General features: G+C 40.4%; 3 protein-coding genes across 8 annotated transcripts; all 3 read right to left on the reverse strand.

Moving 5' to 3' along the window:
* Nucleotides 1-340: 340 nt before the first annotated feature.
* On the reverse strand, nt 341-3,638 carry LOC113578434 (elongation factor 1-alpha-like). Its single transcript, XM_027011672.3, has 8 exons — nt 3,518-3,638; nt 2,895-3,050; nt 2,408-2,587; nt 1,979-2,275; nt 1,551-1,701; nt 1,172-1,428; nt 787-1,021; nt 341-673 (listed from the first exon to the last, which is right to left on the reverse strand). Exons 2-8 carry the CDS (start codon nt 3,036-3,038, stop codon nt 549-551), a joined length of 1,389 nt encoding a protein of 462 aa, XP_026867473.1. The 5' UTR covers nt 3,039-3,050; nt 3,518-3,638; the 3' UTR covers nt 341-548.
* A 198-nt stretch (nt 3,639-3,836) lies between these two features.
* On the reverse strand, nt 3,837-7,061 carry LOC113578433 (elongation factor 1-alpha). Its single transcript, XM_027011671.3, has 8 exons — nt 6,903-7,061; nt 6,140-6,294; nt 5,679-5,858; nt 5,297-5,593; nt 5,063-5,213; nt 4,725-4,981; nt 4,353-4,587; nt 3,837-4,247 (listed from the first exon to the last, which is right to left on the reverse strand). Exons 2-8 carry the CDS (start codon nt 6,281-6,283, stop codon nt 4,123-4,125), a joined length of 1,389 nt encoding a protein of 462 aa, XP_026867472.1. The 5' UTR covers nt 6,284-6,294; nt 6,903-7,061; the 3' UTR covers nt 3,837-4,122.
* Nucleotides 7,062-11,813: 4,752 nt separating this feature from the next.
* Nucleotides 11,814-19,071, reverse strand: si:ch1073-513e17.1 (sialin). 6 transcript variants are annotated; one of them, XM_081700455.1, is made up of 12 exons: nt 18,653-19,071; nt 18,052-18,215; nt 17,742-17,821; nt 15,319-15,539; nt 14,938-15,093; nt 14,608-14,782; nt 14,186-14,304; nt 13,561-13,722; nt 13,221-13,353; nt 12,983-13,130; nt 12,661-12,751; nt 11,814-12,543 (listed from the first exon to the last, which is right to left on the reverse strand). In XM_081700455.1, exons 3-12 carry the CDS (start codon nt 17,812-17,814, stop codon nt 12,397-12,399), a joined length of 1,425 nt encoding a protein of 474 aa, XP_081556581.1. In that variant the 5' UTR covers nt 17,815-17,821; nt 18,052-18,215; nt 18,653-19,071; the 3' UTR covers nt 11,814-12,396. The 6 variants fall into 6 exon arrangements, with proteins under 6 accessions (XP_081556581.1, XP_081556578.1, XP_081556571.1 ...); XM_081700452.1 differs by having other exon boundaries at nt 14,938-15,171; nt 18,052-18,159; nt 18,891-19,070; XM_081700445.1 differs by having other exon boundaries at nt 14,938-15,171; nt 18,052-18,159; nt 18,653-19,070.
* Nucleotides 19,072-19,121: the final 50 nt, after the last annotated feature.

Here is a 19,121-nt window from a genome sequence, read left to right on the forward strand (position 1 = left end):
TTCCTGGATTACACAACACTTCCAAAGAAGGAGGAGCACCCTATATGTGCCTTTTAAAAACCAGGAGTGCTACATTAGGAGCCTTAATCTTAATATAACATATTTAGGTTAATAATTCAAAATGATATATACAAAATAATCAACAAAATGTAGTTACAATTTTTTTGTTTACATTAGAGGAATCAAAAGTTACAGATGCTTACTTGTAAGATCTCAAGTCAGCTCTTAAAAATCTAAAGCTTAAAATGTGTTTACTTCAAGACATTTACTAAAATGTGCGGTTTGTAATGGAACAGACACAATCAGTGGTGTTTTGAAATGAACAGAAATACTCTTGGCATCATTTGTAATTAATCATCATATTTTTATTGTTTTTCATCATTTCCCCCCAAGATGCTTAGAAAAAGATATTTTCCTCCTTTCCTGCGGAAGCTTTTACGATGGGTTTTTATAAGCATTAACCAGTCCTTCAAGAGTGAGTTCAGGGTTAGGTACATGGCAGGAGGGGTTGGCATGAGCATGACTTTTGGTTTGTCTGTTAGGGGGGTTCATTTGGTTTTGGCAGCCTTCTGAGCAGACTTGGTCACTTTGCCACCAGTGGAAGCTTTCTTGTCAACAGCCTTAATGACGCCAACAGCTACTGTCTGTCTCATGTCACGCACAGCAAAACGACCTGAACCAAACATGCAAAATGGCAGTTAAAGGCTTTAAAATGGTAACACACGGCAGCATATTGAATTTTAAACACTAGAGTACAGCAACCTTAATTCAAATTACTATGCTTACCCAGTGGTGGGTACTGTGAGAACATCTCCACACACATGGGCTTCCCTGGAACCATGAGGACAATGGCAGCATCCCCAGACTTGAGGTTCTTGGGGTTATCCTCAAGCTTCTTGCCAGAACGACGGTCGATCTTCTCCTTGAGCTCAGAAAACTTGCAGGCAATATGAGCAGTATGACAGTCCAGCACAGGAGCATAGCCCTGAGAGATCTGACCAGGGTGGTTCAGGATGATGACCTGGAAGAGGAAGTTGAAGATTTTTCACAATCAACTGTCACTAAATAGCCACTATTAAGAATTTCTGTAAATTCTTATTTTGAAAAGAGTAAAGTAATAGCAGCTAAAAGGCTTATATTTTAGAGGTACTTATATGTTACTGTATCTAACCTGAGCTGTGAAATTATCAGCCTGCTGGGGAGGGTCATTTTTACTGTCTCCAGCCACGTTGCCACGGCGGATTTCTTTAACTGATACGTTCTTAACATTGAAGCCAACGTTGTCACCAGGCACAGCCTCAGCAAGAGACTCGTGATGCATCTCAACAGATTTGACCTCAGTGGTCACATTGACAGGAGCAAAGGTCACGACCATGCCAGGCTTAAGGACACCAGTCTCCACTCGACCCACAGGTACAGTTCCAATGCCTAAGAAAGAAACAAGAAAACAACTGTTTATTGCTTGATTTCAGCAGTTCAGAGTATTGAAATAATACGTTCAATGCATTCAAACTAGGGTATGAGAGGAATGAACACAATGGACATTTTACCTCCAATCTTGTAGACGTCCTGCAAGGGCAGGCGAAGTGGCTTGTCGGTGGGGCGGGAGGGGGGCAGGATAGAGTCAAGGGCCTCCAAAAGTGTGGTGCCACTGGCAGCCCCTTCTTTACGCTCAATCTTCCACCCCTTGAACCAGGTCATCTACAAAGTGCAAAGTCAACCAGCCCTAAACAAGCAATAGTTTTATATCCGGCCATTCTCTGACCAGAATGTTTTGGAAAGCAATTTGTTCTTGACCAATTAAAGTGGCCAATGACATGATATTTTCCTGTTTTGAATAGCATTCTTTTATGATTAGTCACAGAGAAAAAATCCTATCTGTTTTATTGCTATATAGAGAGTGAGGGGGTAACATTAACTATCAAAGATGTAATTTAGCTTTGAAAAACCAGGTTGGCTTTAAAAGTTCACTCCTTACGTTTGAGCTGGGCTCCAACATATTGTCTCCATGCCATCCCGAAATTGGGACAAACACCACACCTGCTGGGTTGTAGCCAATCTTCTTGATATAAGCACTGACTTCCTTGGTGATCTCCTCAAAGCGAGCCTGGCTGTAAGGGGGTTCAGTGGAATCCATCTTGTTGACTCCAACAATTAGCTGCTTCACTCCCAGGGTGAAAGCCAGGAGGGCGTGCTCACGGGTCTGTCCATTCTTGGAAATACCAGCCTCAAATTCACCCACACCAGCAGCAACAATCAGGACAGCACAGTCAGCCTATTAGAAAATAAATAAATAAATAAATAATGGGAAGTTAAATATATGACTTTACCTGTTATCAAGAAAGTGTGGGAGAAACTACAGAAAATTGTTTTAAGTTTCAACAGAATTGACAATAAACACATATACCTGTGAAGTACCAGTGATCATGTTCTTGATGAAGTCTCTGTGTCCAGGGGCATCAATGATGGTGATGTAGTATTTGCTGGTCTCAAATTTCCAGAGAGAGATGTCAATGGTGATGCCACGCTCACGCTCAGCCTTCAGTTTGTCCAGCACCCAGGCATATTTGAAGGAGCCCTTGCCCATCTTTTTGTTTTAGAGAAAGTTATGCAACACATCAGATGAAGCAATGAAATACCCCCTCAAAAAATACAAACACACACAGCGTTTCACATCAGTCCAGCTCTTTACAAATTTTAAATATTTAACGAGCTGTTTTAACTCCAATCGTGTAGACGTGAGTTTTCCATGATATACATGAGTGCATTTGAGACCTCAGTAAGGACAACTGAACACTAGGTGTCGCTCACCACGCGCAACCCCAAAAAAAGACAAGCGGCATGCTTTTCACATTTTATTTATAGAAAGACAGATTTTGTCTACGCAACCATACCTCAGCTGCTTCTTTCTCAAATTTCTCAATGGTTCTCTTGTCGATACCTCCACATTTGTAGATTAGATGCCCTGTGGTCGTGGACTTGCCGGAGTCGACATGGCCAATAACCACTATGTTGATATGTATTTTTTCCTTACCCATAGTTGCAATTTACTGTGAAGAAACAATAACATTGTTGCGTAAGCTCTTAAGTCACGATGGCATTAAAATATTACAAATGTTTGAGAGGAGTTGACTTTTGTGAACACGGCCTGGGACAAGTGCGCGTTTAAGTGCGTGCCACAAGGCGCCCCCCCTCCCTCACTCTTACTTCATACCCTCCATGTTAAGACACGAGCTGCACACCGGCCATGTTGTTTCAGCAGTGCCACCAACTTCAGCTCGTTACGTAGTCTCAAAAGACAAGTGGGCGGTATCGCTTTAACTAAAACCCAAGTTGATTAACCTTCAATGCTGGGAATACGCAGCCACTAGTTTCAGTATTCCCCCGTCCATACAGCAATACCTTGCGATTAAAACAACCCCCCCCCCACCCAAAAAAAAAAATATATATCTGTTCATATTACATGTAAAAAGCACGCACAAGACTTAAGTATTCATTGCAGGCCTTTACAACTTACCAGCTCTACAAACACCGCTCGAAGACCCCCCAAGCTAGACGTAGAAAAAAAAGGAACGAGTCACACAACTCGCCCATATTTATACCGGCTCGGTTGAGGGGCGGGAGAGCATTACACGGGGATCGTGATACCCACGAAATCGGGGATACCATTGGTAGCTTTGTGAACACTGGTTCGTGATTGGATAGAGAAGCCATTGTTCAGAGAACAAGACCTCGCAGCATATGAGAGCAGCGACACGTGCCCAACAGCTGCATGCTCGAGTTACATCAAGCTGAACACTTTCCAGGTATGCCTATATACAAGCAGACAAATTGCAAATTTTTTAATACCTTTATTAGTTACTCAGCAGCTTCCTTCCAATTCAACTGTGGCAACAGGCAGTTCTAAACCATTAAACTCAAATTAACAACTGAAAGAGGCACTCAGTCAATCAATATTGAAACCACAAGTTATCCATATTGGATTCCTTTCCTGCGAAAATTTTTCCGATGGGTTTTAATCAGCATCAGCCAGTCCTTGAGTAGAGTGCCCAGGTTTAGAGAAATTCCAGGAGATGGGGCACAACACCCCAAAACCTTTGGAACAGCTGGAATGAGGAGAATTCACTTGGCCTTGGCAGCCTTCTGTGCAGACTTTGTGACCTTGCCAGCACCAGCAGCCTTCTTCTCAACACTCTTGATGACTCCAACAGCAACGGTCTGCCTCATGTCACGCACAGCAAAACGCCCTGAAGACAGTGACACCATTAGCCACACAAACTACTACAGTAGAGCAGATACACAATTTCTTAGACAAGCTGGCATTCAAGGCATTGTACACAATAGGCACTCACCAAGAGGAGGGTAAGTTGAGAAGCTCTCCACACACATGGGTTTGCCAGGGATCATTTCAACAATGGCAGCATCCCCAGACTTGAGGTTCTTGGGGTTATCCTCAAGCTTCTTGCCAGAACGACGGTCGATCTTCTCCTTGAGCTCAGCAAACTTGCAGGCAATATGGGCAGTGTGGCAGTCCAGCACAGGAGCATAGCCCTGAGAGATCTGACCAGGGTGGTTTAGGATGATGACCTGCAGAACAGATCCAACAGTAGTTAGTTCTCACTTCCAGAGCTAGTGATCAGAGATGAGTGCAAATTTCTGTAGATTTGTATTTTGAAAATAGTAAAGCTGTAACAGCTAAAAAGGCTCATGTTACTGTATCCAACCTGAGCAATGAAGCTACCAGCCTCCTGGGGTGGGTCATTCTTGCTGTCTCCAGCGACATTACCACGACGAATATCCTTCACAGACACGTTCTTAACATTGAAGCCAACATTGTCACCAGGTGTTGCTTCAGGAAGGGACTCGTGATGCATCTCAACAGATTTGACCTCAGTGGTCACATTGACTGGAGCAAAGGTCACGACCATGCCAGGCTTGAGGACACCAGTCTCAACACGGCCCACAGGTACAGTTCCAATGCCTGCATAGTGGGGGGGGAAAGGTGATGGCAAACACCTATTTGGTATATTAAAGTCAATGAAGTGCCTTCAACACTACAAACCTCCAATCTTGTAGACATCCTGCAGCGGCAGACGAAGTGGCTTGTCGGTGGGGCGGGAGGGGGGCAGGATGGCATCCAGGGCTTCAAGCAGAGTGGTCCCACTGGCATTGCCTTCCTTGCGCTCAACCTTCCATCCCTTGAACCAGCCCATCTAGAAAGGAAACAACTGTGAGGCACAGCTTGTGTACAAAGATGCGATTACCTGCTCAAGGTGAACACATGCAGTTTACTCACGTTTGAGCTGGGCTCCAACATGTTGTCTCCATGCCATCCAGAAATTGGGACAAAAGCAACACCTGCTGGATTGTAGCCAATCTTTTTGATATAAGCGCTGACTTCCTTAGTGATCTCCTCAAAGCGAGCCTGGCTGTAAGGGGGTTCAGTGGAATCCATCTTGTTGACTCCAACAATAAGCTGCTTCACTCCCAGGGTGAAAGCCAGGAGGGCGTGCTCACGGGTCTGTCCATTCTTGGAAATACCAGCCTCAAATTCACCCACACCACCAGCAACAATCAGGACAGCACAGTCAGCCTGCAAAGAGAGCACAACTTTGTTCAGCCTAATGGAACAACCTGACTATTGCACTTGGACATTAGACTAGTCAAGTTGCACTGACCTGTGAAGTACCAGTGATCATGTTCTTGATGAAGTCTCTGTGTCCAGGGGCATCAATGATGGTGATGTAGTATTTGCTGGTCTCAAATTTCCAGAGAGCAATATCAATGGTGATGCCACGCTCACGCTCAGCCTTCAATTTGTCCAGCACCCACGCATATTTGAAGGAGCCCTTGCCCATCTGCAAGAGGAAGATTCAGGCAAATTACATAACTGAATACAAAATGTACTGTTTAATGAAGCTAATCAAGATTAAAACTACTCGATTGATGCAGAGAGAACTATAGAAAAACTGGAAGCCATTACAAATATTGCAGCGTCATTCGTCTATATAAGCCACACCCATTCACACGCCCAACCGGCTTACGCACAGACCCATGCCCCGTCCGCCATCTTGGCTCCAGTGAGTCATGAGTACAACTAAAAGGTTTACAGTTCAAGTAAAGAAAATGGAAAAATCACCTCAGCAGCTTCCTTCTCAAACTTCTCGATTGTTCTTTTGTCAATGCCTCCGCATTTGTAGATCAAATGGCCGGTGGTGGTTGACTTTCCAGAGTCGACGTGGCCGATAACCACGATGTTAATGTGGGTCTTTTCCTTTCCCATGATTTACGTTTCTGTTGTAAAGGAAAAAATGATTTACAATGTGCGCAGTCTACAAGTCATGGTCCTTACATTGCTGGCCTGATATGCGATCAATTCCGGCCTCAAATAACGTCATTAAAAATGGCCTCGAACTTATTTAGCGCCTGGGCCTAGTCTAGAAATCGGCCACAAGCCCAGAAACGACACGTGTTTTAGGGCCACGTAAGATTAAGTTACAGCTAAATACCAAAGTGTCCAAAAGGAATCCATTCGAAACTAGGACATCTGCTCGTACAGGATTTTCAACCAGTTGTTCCAATAAGGAGTGTGAGGAACGCGTTTATACTGACGGACGGCAACGACTGAGTGAATGCCTTTGTTCTTTTCCCGGTTCCCGTCCCTCGTTCAAATTAAATTCCGCAAATTACTTCAAAAAGGTCACGCCGAATCAGCCGAACAGCAGTTTCAACATCACATATTTAAATGATATTTCGATTCATCACCATTAAATTTGTCTTAATGCGGAAAAATGCCGAGCAATTACATAATAGACCAATAATCATTTTTGTTACCAACTTCAATTACCCGAGAGCTACGAAAATACATAAACGGCAAAGAGAAGAAAAGCCAAGCCACTCACCAGGGTTTTTCGGTTACTCCACAGCAGCTGCTCCCCTTTGCCAGGTAACAGAAAGAGGAAGAAAATGCCTTGGTTGCGGAATTTATACACGGGAGGCGGTCAGTCTAGGTTGCAACCCCCATCTTCCTCTCCCCCTCCCTAATCGACCCGCAAATCGCACTCAATTCAGAGAAAAATCCCCGCCTCGGCAAACAGACGTCATCACTTTGTTTCGTGAATTCTCTGTATGACATATGTGATGCTCAATCGTTAAAAACATACCAACTAAAATACTGTAGAATTTCTCAAATAATTTCTTAATTACTGTTTCTAAAGCATGGAAACTGTGGCCGCTTGCTAGTTTCATCTGACATGTTTTCGTTTGCTAGTTTTCCTAAACTGCAACCATTCATAAGCTTTTTTATATCTCATAAAAGAGCCATTTATGTTTTTGAGTAGCCTGTGTTTTAAATAAGGCATGTTATGGTTTACACAAGTATATCGTTAGATTTTGGTTGTAATGTTCTTAAAATCTGTTACTTAGCATCATACATTAAGTATTCTGTAGATATAAACTTTAGATTTTGTAGATATCCCATGTCAAAGCAACAAAATAACCATTCTTAAGGAATGATTATCATTTAGTAAAATGTTCAGTTATTAAAAGACTTAAACAATTTATGTATGTCATTAACTACTTATTTTAAAAATAATATTTAATCCTTGTGGAAATTATACGTAATACATTTTAATTTGTGTTGAATGCACACCAAACACTAAAGAACAAAGAATTGCAGCAGGTCAATGTAATGAAGATTTCTTTATCATTAAACAGCTTGCAGATAGTGTAGTCCCAACACACTGTATTAAAATACAGGAATTTACATCAGAACACTTCATAATGGAGGTTACAACACCCCTGTCTCCTGCATATCCCCACCCAATGGGGACCTATTCATATTCAGGCTTTATCTGCAGATAAAGTCACTGATGGTTGTTTGGAGGGACATGTGACTTTATTCAATCCGTACTTAAAAGCCAGTGTTTAGCCTTTTTTGTATTTTTCTAGGGTTTACTAGCTCCAACGTATTAGTGATCCTAGGTCAGGCCTAGGGCCTTGTGGTCTCCCTCTGAGCTTCCACTCCTCTCCCTTTTCCTCTGCCAGTTCAGGTAACAGATGCTTGGCCAGCAACTGCTACTTTCAGTCAAAAGAGCAGCATGCTACACAGACTCTCAGTCACTCACACTGAAAGCAGAATACATTTCTCTATGGGATAGAAAAATAAGTTGTTGTTGCTAGAAAATTACAGATTATTGACACACAACTTACTGATATTTGAGTAGACACATATAATCAGATTGCTTTCGTTTGTGCTGTCTCTGAAATTTGTCAGCCTAAACAACACACTTTAAATGACTCTGGTGTAATCTTAAATTTTGAATAACCATTGCTATGCTGAGGTAAGGTTATGAGTGTCAACCTATTTTAACACAACAGTCACTTTCCATAAATCCAGGAAGAGGAGGGACTTGGTCACCAAACCTGAAGAACCAGGCCTTCTTTGGGTGTTTTCTCTGATGATCCAAAATGCAGCACACACTTTAATGAACACTAAACAATTTAAACTTAAAACAAAAAACACAAATTGGCATACAAAATTGCTGGTAGTAATTTGAAAATTTGTAAGGGCCTTGAAAGAAAAGAAGGACTTATTCTTTCTTTCTTTCTTTTTTGCTTTACTTGCATTTACTGATTGTTACACAGGCAGCTAGTCTATATGCCCACATAGTCCTGAGGTCATCCTTAAAACATATGGAAACAAAGATTCACTTTAGGGCTGGAAAATCCTAGTAGTACCTGTAGGAGCAGGTAGAGCAAAGTGCTAGCAACAAAAAGGCCAGGGGTTTGTTTCCCAGGGAGCACATTTACTGTCATACTGATAAAAATGTCTACCAAATGTAATTTTCATATTGTTGTTTTTAACATTTAATTTCAAGACATTTGGCAATGAACCAAGAGAAAAAGAGGCAGTCATATGACTGATGCTGATAAGAATTTGTCACAGTGCTGGACTGCAAAAGTTGCCTCCCACTGTGCTGTCTGCATTGAGATAGTAGGGCAGACTCTCTTCTACTTCTTTCCCACTCTCAGATCAGTGAGAGGGTGAGTCTGCAGATGTCTTTGGACTCTCTTGACATCCAACGATCCGTGTTCACACATTACTCAGCACGTCCCATTTTCCCTCTCACTGCAAGACATCACAACTTAATGTAACCTTTGTCCTCTATTAGCTTTGGCTTAACCACACCAAAAATCAGACCATGCCATTTTGGCTATAACATGCCTGGGTAACACAGAGGGTTTAAACTGTACTAGCACGCTAATACAAATTAGCAGAGTTATGTTTCTCAAATCCTGTCAGAGTAGACTAAGGCTTTTGAATTCAAATATTTGGAAGGGGTGGGGGAGGAGCAAAGCCAGACTGGATGTGTGTCAAGGGCTGGCAGGACTTTAGTATTTAGGCATGCAATTGGAGAAGAAGGGAATCAGCCTTGCCTTTCCCTGCAGGACTAATTCATAAGGAAAGCAAGTTAAACGTGTGAAGTCTAATATTTCAAATTTTTATTATAATACAATTCTAGTAATAATGTTCAACTTACTCATGTTATCACAGTCTGTGATAGAAAAGAGAAAACATAGTTTTAAAACGTGATTATATAGTTTGGGATGTGTCAGATATATGTGCCATTTAATGCAATAACCAATTCGGCTTTACCTATGTGAAGGCAGTTATAACAAGAATTATAACAAGAATTATAATAACAATTAGTGGCAGTCCTAGAATTTTCCTATAGACAAAGTATAACAAAATAAACTTCCTATGCCATCATAAAAATATCAAGCCAGGACATCGTATAATTTCTGGTCAAACAAGTCTATTATTAGTTCAAATCATTACTTATGTGATTTTCTTGACTGTCAGTATATTTAAAAAAGAAACCAAATATTTTCCGCAATTCTGAAAACTGTCATGCCAACACTGAGCTCTGAGCCATTGATGGAATTATTTGAATAAAATGCCAAATCTTTAACAGAGAGTACGTTTAGAAAATAATCCCAGTTAAATTGCTCATTTACTACTCAATAGCTAGATAGAAACAAGGCACTCACACTTGCTAATTTAATTACATTAAACTTTGTATTGAGGTGTGATTTTTAAGAGGAGTGATACTCATATGCATGTGTGAGCATGCTGTGTAACTGTCTGAAAATTCAAACTGCAAATAAATGCTTTTGTAATGCTTTTGAAGTGCAAAAATTCATGTTTCGCACTGTTTGAAAGGAAGAGCCACCCTGGCCCCTCTGACAAACACATACAGATACAAGACAAGTAGGCTATACTAATTTCAGAACTAAGAACCATATCAAGAAGGTAAATGTATTTAACTTTTTAGTTTAAAAACAAGCAAGCAAACAAACAAACAAACAAACAAACAAAACGAATTGTGGGTCACTTTGCTACCTCAGATGATAAATGCACATCTTACTTACATAAAAGTAGAGAAAAAGCTAAAGAAAAAGTAGCACCTCACATCTTACATTAACAAAATACTAAATACCAAATAAATAATTTTGATAAATAGCAAAACAACAACTTATGGAAATATTTGTAGTCAACTAAAACTAACTTACATAAATTAGCCCATCAGAGATTTGACACAAAGCGAGATTTAAATTAGTGAGAAAATAGGGTGTCTCACAGAATGAATATGTCAACGTAATAACGGCATTTTATAATCAAATGTTATCTCATGGATTTCTGAATATCGAACTAAGTAGAACCAGGTGGAGTTATACAATTACTGTACAAGATAGAAAAAGATTAATGTTTTTGAATTGTAGTGGACTGATAGACAGAATTTTTATTTTCTCAATAATTTGTAAATGGAGAGGAATTAGCAGATGTTAGGTAACGGTGATACCACTTAATTCATACATAAATGATTTACGCGTAAATAAACTGATTTGTCGAGAACACCTAGTCTACTTACAAACTATTACGCCATGAAAATCAAGCTATTGGTATTCGTAATGCACCCTGCTCTTATTGTGTAGTTTCGAGTGCGGTTACTGCAAAAGATTATATCCGGGTCATTTGCTAAACCGGTCTGGTGGTATGACGTAATCGTAATGTTTATAGTGTACTAGAGTAATGCATTAATCGAAAAATAATAATTTATTAAAGATAATGATGTACTCTTATGTAGCATTTATTACGTTATTTAAAACGTATATCGTTACTACCAACGTAATGTCTGCATAAGAATTCATAAACCAGGATCTGATAAACCTAAAAGGTTGATGGCCTCGAGTGGCCGGTTTTTGTTTTTTTTGTCAGGCGCCCTCTAGGTAGCACTGCATGAATGTTAAAAGCGTTCTATAAGTTTCATGGTTTATTAACATTACAACTGAAACGACCCATTCTGATTCCACAGGGGGTGGAGTCCCCGTAAGACCATAATTCACCACAGGATGACTGGATGTTAAATATGTAAACAGCAATGTTGCCCTTGATTATTATAAAAAAGCAGAGGTTGATCATCATACAACAAAAGGGAAGTCCTAAAGACACAGAAAAACAGATCAGTCTTATTCGTTATATTTGTAGAAAATACTTTCCCATCAAATATGTTTCTTTTAAAGGAGAAAGTTTTTAAATGTTTTAGTTATTACATTTATTCAGTGTATGTATTTGTTATTTGGGGTCCTACATACTTAAAATATAGCACTGTTGCATCTTGAGGATAACAAAAATAGCTTTTTGTTATATGGAAAAGTTCAATAAAATGTAAACTAAAAAGATACACAGATATTTACAGCAATTACTGCAAACTAAATAGCATCTCAGGATTAATAATCAATACAAAACAAAGTGGAAATTATTTTTTAATAATAAAATTGACCAAAATAATTTCACTTTCTTTCAGACAGAGGCAAAATAAAATTTACAATGTTTCTACAAAGATTTCCTCAAATAATATTGGTATAAAAAGTTGCTTAGAAAAATCACAGTCTTAAGTAACTGCTATATTCTAAAGGGATAGGTGAGGTACAGCTTATTTCTTAAAGCTTATTGACTTAAAATTTGTTTTGCAAAATATTTAGCAAAAATTAAAACCTTGTGCAAATCCCTTTATACCATTATACAAATATTTTATATCAAAGACATAATACTTCATTACACATTACATATTACAACTCATTAAACATTAACATTAAGGAGAAAAAATGCATTTATTTATTCTTACAACTCATACCGTTGCGCTGACTGAATGTAAAAGTGTGCAGCATTATAATAATAATGCCCATTTAAAATTAAACGTAAAAATTTTAAAAATTAATATTTCTTCCTATTATAACATTAATGAATGTTGCTTCATTTATTTAAATTTAACACCACATGTTCATAATCAAGCAGTACACTTATAAGTAAAGTCCATAACCACAACATGTCTAGTGCTCTCTGTCTGCATCTGTTCCATGCTCTCTCACTGCCCACCTCTGGATCCTTCCGCTGCCAAATAATGTGAAAACGAGGGCTCCAATGGCACTCACTCCTGCTGACAAACAGAACACATTCCTCCAACCCACAAGAGAGCGCTGTTGAGAAAGAGGGAAGGAGACGCTAATTTAATAATTTAATTTAATATTTTGTCAAGTATGCCTACTCAGTATTTTGTGCAGTGTTTCTGGATATGTTATGGAATAGCAGTTTACATTTTTGGCAAGGTGACCCACTGCAATTGGTGCAAGAACTCCTGGGATGGTCCCGAAAGTGTTTGTGATCCCAAGCAGCATGCCTGCATACCTGAGTCCAAAGCAGATGGAAAGTTAGAAAATAAGGGAAAAAGGCAACAAAGAATGTAACATTCTGTTGCAAAAGGCAAAAAATAACTGGATATGAAGATAATTGGAAAGAAATAACTGTTTTGTGTTTTCCATCTATGTTCATACCCAAACACTATTGGGGAAGGGAACACTTGGGAAGTAAATGAGCAGGATAAACAAGGAGGTGCAGAGCAGATCCTACAGTCAGTACCGAGGAGCAATGTCAATCTGGTTCATGAAAACCCCAGCAGCGCTGATGCCACCAATAGTAGTGGACACAGTGAGAAAGGTCACAGCCAGGGTGCTACTGCACCCTGTGAATCCCACAGCAAACAGGAACCCCGCGGGCAACAGCAGACCTATGGAAACACGAATTTCTTCACACAGTTGAGAGAACATATTTATCTCATGATGAAATGTAGTGATCTCAAAACTGAGCAATTACTGACCTACAAGAGTGAAGATTTTGCGAACAGTTGTTATGCTCAGTATCTCCCTCTCCAGGAGGCTGTCTGCTAGTACACCAGACAATATAGAGAACAACCAGGCACCCAGGTAGGGCAGCGCCGACAGGAAGGAGTTCTACACATCACACACCGTGAGACAATGTGAGGTCACATTTATTCTCAGATTATGCACATTGGTTATCTCGTCTCTTTTGGGAAAGCCAAATTCCCACTGAAATGATATATTACACAGGTCCAGTCTTACTGGGGTGTTCTGCCTAACACCAATTTGTGGTCTATGGGTCCAAATTCACAACTAAAATCTAACCAACTGAAGTCTAACCTGGCGCAGGTCAAAGTGCAGCACTGTATCCATGTAGGTAGGCAGAGAGGTAAGCAGAGTGTAGTATGACCAATTAGCACACATCTGTGTAATGATGATAGCCCACAGGGGGACCGATAACAGCATGGGCAGCAGAGGTACTGACCAACCATGAGAGCCACCCTGCACAAGAAGGAAGAGAAGACGAACTCTCACCATACCATAACAGTCATCATCATTATCTAAAAATATGATAATGACATAATTATTAATTAATTAACAACAACAAATAATATACATGCAAATTTGGTGTAATAATTCATTATGATGTTTAGACATGAGTGTACACTATATACATAGTATACACTATACAGTTTCTGATAAAATAAATATTAACTTCAGGTACCATTAACAATGATATTTATCAAAAACAAATAAAATAAAATACAAACTTTAACCAACAATTAAATGCCTAGTAACTGAGGGGTAAGACAGTAATATCATCTTAGATGATCGATTCAAACATGCTTTATGGGCCAAACAATAAACTCAGTTGAACAAGTACTAAAAGCTGTCCTTTTCTGTGCTCTTTTCTGCTTCCTGTTTCTAACTCAGTTTATCCATGGAATACTTTAATATGCAATACCTCTGAACCTATAGAGTTGATTATGTAATCTTTTTCTTGGTCACTTATTCTTCGATGTGTGCGAGGTTCATCTGACACCAGGATGAACCATAGCACTGCCCAAAGACACCCAGCTCCTCCTGGTGGTGAAACGTGAGAATAGAGATCAATTTCTACGTCGGTGATTCACCAAAATGCCTCAGTGAATAACCTTACATTTTGCTCCTAAACTGCACTAGAATGTTGAACAGGTCCCATTTCACCTTTATTCAATTAAGGTTTAGTTACTGCAGAGAGCTGCATGTTCTGGTTTTAGTACAGGATGTCATTAGGATGTTAACATGGATTTACTGTGAGGTGTATATAGATGTAAAATCATTTGCCATTTGAGACCTTAGCTGGGTTGGTTTGCAAATCTGCAGACACAATTGATAACTATTTACCAAAGCAATAGAAAACTGCAGGCCAACCCAGACTGTTGCAGATGAAGCCAGTGAGAGGAAGAGCAACGAAGGCACCAAAGTTGGACCCTGCTCCAGAGAACGTGGTCAGACGAGCTCTCTCTAGTGGAGGAGCCCAGCAAGCCCACATGGCCATCTGAGCAGGAAATGTCACACCCTAACACACACACACACACACACACACACACACACACACACACACTTCAACATTTCTCCTGCTACATGAAAATGAATTGAGCAAGAATATGAAGAAGGTGAGATCAAATTTGTTTCTCAGAATAATAATAATAAAAAACTTTGAGGTTTTCTCACCTCTCCAAATCCCTCCAAGGCCCGTAGCGCAAACAACCACGAGGGCCCAAGCTGGGCTGCCAGTGGGGTGAGGAGGGTGAGCACTGCCGTGCCCAGAACCCCCCCTCCCAGGAAGATGCTTCCCCCAAAGCGGCCTGACAGGTAGCCTCCAGGAATCTGGGTGAAAAGATACCCAAAGAAGAATGCACCAAGCAGCATTCCCTGTGTCTCAGGATCCCATGAGTACTGTGGCACCTGGAAGAGCATATGAGTGTGTGCTTATGAATTGATAACCTGAAAGAGTACTGCGGAGTATTATTGCATTATGGGCTCTATGCAAAACAACCAAAAATAGAGTGTATGTGTACATGTATACTGCCAGAGTAGACTGAAAACACTCACCCCATCTGGCTGATCTGGATTTTGGTGGCTGGTGTTAGAAGGACCAGAGGGTGCTGGGCATTCTTTCTCTTCACTGCCATTGGATGTTGGCTGCCCATTAGTTGCATTGACCATGGCGACCATGGCAACACTGAGGTTGACGCGGAGACCATACACCACAGCAAAGCCGAGGAACATCATGAAGGCCAGATTGGATCGTACAGAGCAGCATTTGGGAGGCACTGTTACACATACAACTTATATATGACATTTGAAATTTGCACTTTAAAATTATTTAGTAAATTAAGTAATTCTGTAAGATAAGGATGCCTACAGAAGTGGACAGAGCCCTCTACAAGCAGGCCAGGAATTCCCTGACAGAAGCTGATCAGAGTGACTAAAAGAAGCTGATGAGGCAAACAAAGACCTGGCTTATGACGTAAATATCTTCTACTGCACGTTTGAGGAAGGCGAATTTACACTCCTCATCCACTCCAGTTCAACGATAACAGTCCCCATTAAACATCTGACAACACCCCAACACTCAGACTGCACTAAAGATATGTGAAGAGGATGCATCCTGGCTCTTCCATAGAAAAAAGCCAGGAAAGCACCAGGTCCAGATAGTATCTCCCCCACCCATCTTAAAACCTGTGCTGACCAACTGGTCTAATCTTCATACACATATTCAGCAGATGCCGGGAGTTGAGTGAAGTCCCCTTTTGCATTAAATGCTCCACGATCATCCTGGTCCCCAAGAAAACCCCATCACAAGCCTGAATGACTACAGGCCTGTTGCTCTGACATCTGTGCTCATGAAGGCCTTCGGACTACTGGTGCTGTCCCACCCAAAGACTGTCACAGGACACTGCCTGGAGTCCCTGCAGTTTGCCTACCAGGCAAACAGGTCATTGGATGACACAGTCAACATGGCACTGCACTGCATCCTGCAAGACCTTGACTTACCCAGGGACATATGCAAGGATCCTGTTTGTGGGCCAGCTAAGTGTTTAATGCCATCATTCCAAAAATACTTTCCTCTAAACTCTCCCAGCTCACTTTATCCCCCTATTTGTCAATGGAGCTTCATGACAATGGAGCTTCCTGTCAGCCTCCTGACATTCAGCAAACAGAAGGTGAGGTTGCAGGGTGTTATTTCTGGTATACAGATATCTCTCCCCAGGTATGTGTCCTTTCCCCATTACCCCATTCTTTCTGACTGAACGACTGAACCTCAGGGACCCATAAACTCCTGCAGTTTGCAGATGACATTGAACTCATCCAAGATGGTGTCAACTCTGTTATGCTGAATATCAAGTGCGTTCAGATCCAAGTTCTTCAGACTGCAACACAACAGCACCAAAGACTGCAGAGATGATAGTGGACTTTAGGAGAAATCCCTCGACATTGCTTCCCCTCACAATAGCCAACAGCTCTGTGGAGACCTTCAAGTGTGGAGACCTTCCAAGTTTCTGGGAACTACCATTACCCAAACCCTCAGATGCGAGACCAACTTCAACTCCATCCTCAAAAAGGCCCAGCAGAGGATGTACTTCCTGTGACAACTGAGGAAATATGGTCTACAACAGGAGCTGTTGATCCAGTTCTACACTGCAGTCACTGAATCCATCCTGTGTACATCCATCATCCTCAAGCCAATAAACAGGATGGGAACAGACTGAAGCGAATCATAAGGACAGCATCCCTTCTCCAGAACTTGTACTCCTCATAAATCAGGAAACAGGCAGGCAAAATCTTTACAGATACCTCACACCCTGAACACAACCTTTTTTGATTCCTCGCCTCCCCTCCCGCAAGAAATAACAAACCATGTATACTAAAACTTCCAGACACAGAAGTAGTTTCTTCCCTCATGCAGTAACCCTAATAAATATCTGACTGGTTCCATATTCCACGCCATAGCTACTCGTTTTCTCTGACAGCAATAAAATGCTAGTAGTTTCACAACTACACTGATGCACTGGACAATGCTCAACATCACAACTTCGAACTGGACATTTGACCAATAAAGTTCTAGGAACACATATGGATACTGCTCATAATTGTTACACTTTAACAACAACCTGCTACTTTATACAACACTCTTATAGCTCAGTTGTTCTGTACAACAGAAAATTGACAGGATCAGGAAAAATAGCAAATCATAGCAAAAAATAGCAGATCATTCTCTTTGTGCTAGACCAGTGGGGTTTAGGATTAGGAAGCAGGATGGTGGCCAAAACTAAAACTTTATAAAGCAGCTTGGTATGAATATTTACTTTTAAATATATCACAAAAGAAGACCTTGTCAAGATGAACACATCTAACCAAAAATGATGAATTTATCCATTAGAAATTGGAATATGGTTTTCAGCTATTCTGATTAAACCCCCATTCACAGGGATTCTCACACTGAATGTTTGCAAAGAAGATCAGAAACAAACCTGAGTGTTTGCCTGCTTGTTTCTGCAGCAGCGGTGTGTGTTCCTCATTCTGGTGTTCCACAGCAGAGTTCATGGAAGACCTATACGGCAGGGGCATGGCAATACGTCAAATGCAGAACAGTGCTTACTAGAACAGAAATCAGTTTACCACACAGTCAGCTGATTTCTGAAGCAAGAGAACTTCAGAAAAATCGTTTTCAAATTGAGAAACAACCCGCTTCAATGTACACATCCACATTTGAATAGTTCTGATGAACCATGTTGTAATTATTTTACAAAGGCTGCCCAGTTGCACTGATTAGTAACTTACTTTAAAATGACTGGCTCCAAGCTCCAGGCTCCAGGCTATGGCTAGGTTCCAATCCAAAAATTCACCTGGACGTCTTTTGTTGTTGTTGTTTGAAGGTCAATGTGCCCACTGCAAATCAATCACACTTCCTCTTGTGTGTGAAAGGAAAATTTGTGGTTGACATGCTGTATGACGTAATTAATCCAATTTTCAGAGGCAAGTTTCAAGATCCAAATACATGTCCATTTCAATAATACAAATAAAAATCTTAGCAGTCTGAACAGCCCCACTTGCTCAGTTTTGTATAGCATAGAGATAATGTTCAAGAATCTTCTGACTGCATAAGAAAACACATGTGACCATGTCAATATAAACTTTTTTTATTAGGGGATGAGAGATATGTGAAAGCACCTCATAGGAAGTAGCTCATAAAATTCATCTGACACACAAGACTTAACCCATTTATACCTAAATTCATCACTTATTTTGGTCACAGAACGCAACTTCAAAAACTACATACGTTCTTTCAGTAAATTTAGAAAAAGTCTAACGAATATTCCCGATAGGCTAAAACAAATGTCCATAAGTAAAGTATAAGATGTCAAAGAAAATACATTCTTACCAGAAAGCCGACAATCTAAACAATCGCTGACGTAAAGATACAATCTTTCAATTTATCTTACATTTTCAAACATAGCTAAAATAAGGCATTGGTACATTAAACAAAATTATTTATATATCTTTTTTCGTACCAGACAAAGTAAAGGTACAGACAAAAGAAAATAATGTAAATTTAGAATTGATCGAATTTGCACGTATCGTCTGCGAGATCTAACTAAAATTTGTAGCTGTTATATTACATTGTAAAACCTCGTAACAGTCCTGTTGAGAGTTGTGGATAATTGAATGGAACGCGTTTCTTCGCAAAACTGCTAACTTTCAAATATTAATTGCTGCTAAGGTCTAACTACATATCGTTTGTAAATAGTAGAACGAAATCATGCAGTATATGACTGAAAGGCACACACAACTTCCTTATTTTGCTGCAAATGTCACATGATGAGCGTTGGGCGCTTACGTGCATCATTTCC

This window comes from Electrophorus electricus, chromosome 2, assembly GCF_041902795.1.
Source record: "Electrophorus electricus isolate QZ-2024a chromosome 2, ASM4190279v1, whole genome shotgun sequence".
In the NCBI taxonomy this organism is placed as follows: Eukaryota; Metazoa; Chordata; class Actinopteri; order Gymnotiformes; family Gymnotidae; genus Electrophorus; species Electrophorus electricus.

What these genes read in the sequence shown, in the direction of transcription:
- LOC113578434 (XM_027011672.3), bottom strand. Translation starts at nt 3,038, where the DNA reads ATGGGTAAGGAAAAAATACATATCAACATAGTGGTTATTGGCCATGTC. An exon ending in TTGAGAAAGAAGCAGCTGAG is followed by an intron (nt 2,588 to 2,894) that starts GTATGGTTGCGT and finishes TAAAACAAAAAG; the next exon opens with ATGGGCAAGGGCTCCTTCAA. An exon ending in GGACGTCTACAAGATTGGAG is followed by an intron (nt 1,429 to 1,550) that starts GTAAAATGTCCA and finishes TTTCTTTCTTAG; the next exon opens with GCATTGGAACTGTACCTGTG.
- LOC113578433 (XM_027011671.3), bottom strand. Translation starts at nt 6,283, where the DNA reads ATGGGAAAGGAAAAGACCCACATTAACATCGTGGTTATCGGCCACGTC. An exon ending in TGATCACTGGTACTTCACAG is followed by an intron (nt 5,594 to 5,678) that starts GTCAGTGCAACT and finishes CTCTCTTTGCAG; the next exon opens with GCTGACTGTGCTGTCCTGAT. An exon ending in CTCAACTTACCCTCCTCTTG is followed by an intron (nt 4,248 to 4,352) that starts GTGAGTGCCTAT and finishes CACTGTCTTCAG; the next exon opens with GGCGTTTTGCTGTGCGTGAC.
- si:ch1073-513e17.1 (XM_081700452.1), bottom strand. Translation starts at nt 17,814, where the DNA reads ATGAACTCTGCTGTGGAACACCAGAATGAGGAACACACACCGCTGCTG. An exon ending in ACAAGCAGGCAAACACTCAG is followed by an intron (nt 15,540 to 17,741) that starts GTTTGTTTCTGA and finishes TATGTGTAACAG; the next exon opens with TGCCTCCCAAATGCTGCTCT. An exon ending in TCAACTCTATAGGTTCAGAG is followed by an intron (nt 13,723 to 14,185) that starts GTATTGCATATT and finishes CTTCTTGTGCAG; the next exon opens with GGTGGCTCTCATGGTTGGTC.